Source organism: Neltuma alba, unplaced genomic scaffold (assembly GCF_004799145.2).
Source record: "Neltuma alba isolate B1F8T4 unplaced genomic scaffold, ASM479914v2 tig00011067_pilon, whole genome shotgun sequence".
NCBI classification, from domain to species: domain Eukaryota; kingdom Viridiplantae; phylum Streptophyta; class Magnoliopsida; order Fabales; family Fabaceae; genus Neltuma; species Neltuma alba.
In genome coordinates, this window is record NW_021635810.1 from 23,326 (window position 1) to 28,141 (window position 4,816).

General features: G+C 37.1%; 1 protein-coding gene across 1 annotated transcript; it reads left to right on the forward strand.

The window, feature by feature from the left end:
- The first annotated feature begins 2,731 nt into the window (after nt 1-2,731).
- Nucleotides 2,732-3,897, forward strand: LOC114761060 (E3 ubiquitin-protein ligase ATL31-like). The gene has a single exon (XM_028950374.1). The coding sequence runs from the start codon at nt 2,830-2,832 to the stop codon at nt 3,670-3,672; it is 843 nt and encodes a 280-aa protein (XP_028806207.1). The 5' UTR covers nt 2,732-2,829; the 3' UTR covers nt 3,673-3,897.
- Nucleotides 3,898-4,816: the final 919 nt, after the last annotated feature.

A 4,816-nucleotide genomic window follows, 5' to 3' on the forward strand; every position in this document is an offset into this window, starting at 1 on the left:
CTTACCTAACTTTCTTAATATAATCAAATTAATTAAATAGGTCTTATATTAAGAATCGGAGAAGTACTTTATTAAAAATAGTGGTCATCCTAACCTGTTAATAGGGCCACAGGAGTGCTTCTTGCTCCTTACTTTAGCTGTTGGGTTTTTCAACTTTCTTTCGTTCTCACTCTTTTTCTCTCTTCGTAGGTTTGTGCCACCTTGGATTGGGCTCCGCTAGTCTAAATCCTACGTGGCCATCATCTATTCAACTTGCAAAGCTTGGAGGCTTGATCCACATCCGAATGTGGATTTAACCTGTAACACTTTCTTCCCTTTTCTTTATTTATTTTTCTGACAAATAGATTATTCATTTTAGTTAGAGATCATAATATGGATTCACCCAAATCTTCTTGGTAGGCTCATATCGGTTGATATGCAAAACAGGTTAGGTTGGGCAAAAATGATTTTTGAGCCGCGATTTCCATGAGTCAATCCCAACCGTCAAGGTTTGTAGGTTAAATAGGCAAATTGATAATAAAAAGCACTGTAGGCCTCAATATGCCACAGCATGAATCAACTAAGGTATAATTCAGTGTATTACACATATTTGCTTTTGTGATGGAGTCCATGAAGAACAAGTAGCAAAGCTAAAATGATTCAAAAATCACCTAATTAAGCTAATTAAGGATGTTATTCAAAGACTGATAGGTTTTCTTCCTCCTCAGGAAGCCGCTGCTGGTGATATTTTGAGGTGGAATGCCACGTATGATGGAATGTTTAGGATTAAAAGTGCTTATTACTTGCTTGAAGAGAATCCCAGCTCTAACTTCGATCCTGTTTATAAATTGATCTCGAAATGCAAAGACTGTTGGTGAATCCGCGTTTTCTTGTGGGGAATTTTCAACGATAAATTGCCCACTAATGCTTGGCGTAGTTGTTGGCCTTCTTCTTCCCCGCTTTGCACAGCTTGTCCAGCTGATTATGAGACAACTCTGCACATTTTGGGAGATTGTGAATATGCTTAGGTTGTTTTGGCTGGAACTGATAAATCCAGTGTATATTTCCATATTTTTTTAATGCTTCTTTGTACAGGATTGGACTTCCATGAACCTAAAGGATGATATGGGTCGTGTTGGCTTCATGAATTGGGATCTCTTATGAGGAATCTCTGTTTGGAAGCTGTGGAATTGGGGGAATGCTGCTATTTTTGATGATCAGTTTGAGAACCACCTTAACCTAGTAAATACTATCCCCAGTACTTGGAAGCATTTTACTGTGTTTTTGGATAGAGGGAATTATATAAACCCCTCTATTAGTCTACCCCTGTGTTGGCTGCATCCTCTGAAAAGACGGATGAAATTGAATGTGGATGGAGCTGTGAATATGAATACTGGGGCAACGGCGTGTGGAGGAGTCATTTGAATCATTGTGGTAATTGGATTGTTGGTTTCACTTGCAAAATAGGCATTTGTAGTGCTCAAGAAGCTGAATAGTGGGCTTTTTTCCAAAAGGCTTTTGATAATGAGAATATGTGAGCTTTCGAAATCCAATTGGGAATGAATAAAGGAATGTCTATTTCCTCAACATTCATGTGTGTCCGGTTGAGCTAAGGGACCTTGGGTAAAAGGAGAGCTTTCTAATTCCCTTTCTGTTTAGTTTCTAGTTGGGCCTTGCCCTCTTTTGTATTAAAAAAAGAAAAGGCATAAAAGGTTAGGTTTTCTCGTTATACAGGGAAGGTGTGTGGCATTTCCAAATGTCCAATATTCATCCCTTGGCAGCCAAAACTTTATATTGGGGCCTTTTGAGTACTGATGTCAATGAGTGAAATTCAATCTCCTGATAATGCTTTAATATGCTGATTTTTGTTTATAATTTATTTTTTATTTGAGCTTTGTAAATGAGAGTATATTAAATTAATTTTTTTTCAAATTTATTCCTATTTAAATGAAAAACGGAGTTGGTGCATTTAGAAAACACTAAACCTCAATTAATGGTAATGGTAAAATCAGAAAACAATAATTAATAAGCTAGTTGGTGACTTATATTTGAGGCTGAAAATTGCATCTAGAAGATGTCTCATAACAAGGACCAAAGTAAGTAATATTACAAAGGGTAAAAGTTCATATAATACTTTAATCTTATTTTTCAAGTGCACTGAGCACCATAATCTTTTTTATTAGTCATTTTATCTATGTTACATTAAATTTGGTGTAATCTCACCCCTTTTTTACTTTTCCAATACGATTATAATTTGATTACTTTACATAAAAGTTGTTAATAATTTCATAAAAAAAATAAGAAAGGGTTAGATTGCACTAAATTTGAAAGATTATGAGTAGAATTACATCATTGAAAAAAATTATTGTGCTGATAAATAAGATGGCTGCTGGATATTACTTTACCTTATTTGCTAATTATGCGTGGATTAAAAAAGCTTAATTCTACTTAAGTTGACTTTTTGTAACATCACATGCTTTAACAAAACCGGTACCGTCGGTTTTAAATTTAGTCCAACCGTTCAAACTAACAGTGTTTTTCTGTTAAGCAAAGTGGATCCGAAGCGAGATAGCGACAAACCAGAGGCTCTCTGAAGCCAAAACCAGTGGCAGCGCTTTTGGTTTTTGTGCAAATATCTAGTCCACCACGCAAGTGCGCGCCATTTCGATGCTATCCAGTTCATATATATATATATATATAGACACACACACCCACTGTTTCGAGTTATGGCCTGAACATTCCAATTCTTATCTAGATTCCATTTTGGCTCTCTCTTGTTCTCTTTTATGGTACTATAATAACCCCTCTTCCTAATTATCTATTTCATTGCCAGTTTCTGACGATTTCCGAATGATCACCAGAATTACACTCTCACATATTCTCGTCTTCTTGCTTCTCTCGTCGGCCGTCGATGCCCAGTCAAGTTCGCCACCGGTGGCGGCTTCTCCTACTGCTTCATCCCACAACCGGGACCCGTCCTTTGATCCTGTGCTTGTGGCTTTTGTTTGCGTCCTATTGTTCGTCGCCTTCATCTCCATCTTCCTCCGTCACTGCTCCAACATGGACCTCGGCGCCGGAGGCCTAACTGGCCCCGCTGCTAATTGTTCGTCAAGTGGTCCTCAAGGGATCGACCCAAAATTACTCAACACGTTCCCCATCCTCGTGTACTCCGCCGCCGAGAAAGACCTCAGATTTGGGAAAGCCGTGAACGAGTGCGCGGTTTGCTTGTGCGAGTTCGATCAACACGATACGCTCCGATTGCTTCCGAAATGTAACCACGTGTTTCACCCTCAATGCATCGACGCCTGGTTGGCCTCCCACGTGACTTGCCCTGTTTGCCGTTCGAGGCTGAAGCCGGAGGAGGAGCACAACGGAGGCAACGACGAAGTCGTTATAGTAATTCCGAATGAGGTAAATGCTCACCAGATGTTCGATGAAAGTTCTGCGAGTAGAACGGAGCTTAATTCAGCAGAGCTAAGAAGTTTGGGGAGGTGTAATTCAACGGGTCATTCTCTGGGTTTTGGTGAGATCAGTGGCAAGGAGACGGAGTCGGAGAGGTACACTGTTAGGATTCTGGAGGATGTGAAGAAACAGATCAAGACCAATCAAGGAGGAATGCGGCGGTCGGCGAGCTACAATGTGCTCCATGGACGGCCGGGCGAACAGGAAAGTACAGGGCATTTCATTCTTTGAAAATTCCATTTGTTTCTCATGTTAATACGTCGTCGTCTTCCTGCTCACTTCACTCATCCCTTATCTGTGCATGCCACATCTTACATTACATTGCAACGAACAACTGGGAATTATGGCTGTGAGCCTGAAAGAAAGTTTGCAGTATCCATTCCAATGTGGGGATGCAATACCCAGATAAGAGTTTTGTTATTTTAAGTATATATTATTATAATTTTATAACTATTATTAGGTCTTTGGGATAAATTGTTTATGCAATGTGCCTATATATATCTACAAATTATTCATTGATGCGTGTATTTTCGGTTGTTCGTAACACGACACACAACATGCATGTCTTGTTAACCATTTACTGAGGGGGAGAGATAGGAATCTTGGTGTGTGATGTCAGAGTCGTTTATATCATAATTTCAAATTCAATTCTATTTTGCAATATATTTTTAAGCGAACAAATTAAAGTCTTTGGATGAAAGCAAGACGTGCGGAGGGAACAAAGGAGACCTCCAAACAATTTGGATAACAAACAAATTAAATTCATTAGATCTGAACTATTCAAATCTAACCTAAATGATTTAGGGGGTGTTTGGAGCATCCCATATTTATTTTTTAAAAGTATTTTTCCGCAAATCGAGACAAACTCCTTCACATATTTACTTCGTATACTGTAAAAGCACTTTTAAAACTATGGTTTTTGTTCTTACCCAAACACCTCTTTAGACTTAAATTTTTTAATCAATTGTTTTTCAATGAAAAAATTATTTTTTTCTAAAAAAATACTTTTCCGTTCTTAATATAAGACTCAAAATAATTAATTTGAATAGATTAATAATGTTATTTAAATTAGTTAATATGAATGTATTTTTTTAAAACACTCTAATATTCTTTCTTAATTCCCTTCCTTTCTCTCTTAGTTAATTATTGTTGAGGGAATATCAATAAGATTAATTTAAGTGAGAAAATTGATAAACATGTGAAATAAGTCTTACATATAGGACTAACATTAATTTTCAAATTAGGTCTTACATTAAAGATGTGATAAGTAGTTGAGAGGTTATCTCTATTTTAGGTTATAAACCAGTTAAAATAACTATTTTAAACAAATAAAAACAGAAAAAAAAAATCAAACATGGACCATTCACATCATATA

Coding starts and splice junctions, on each gene's coding strand:
- LOC114761060 (XM_028950374.1), top strand. CDS start 2,830: ATGATCACCAGAATTACACTCTCACATATTCTCGTCTTCTTGCTTCTC.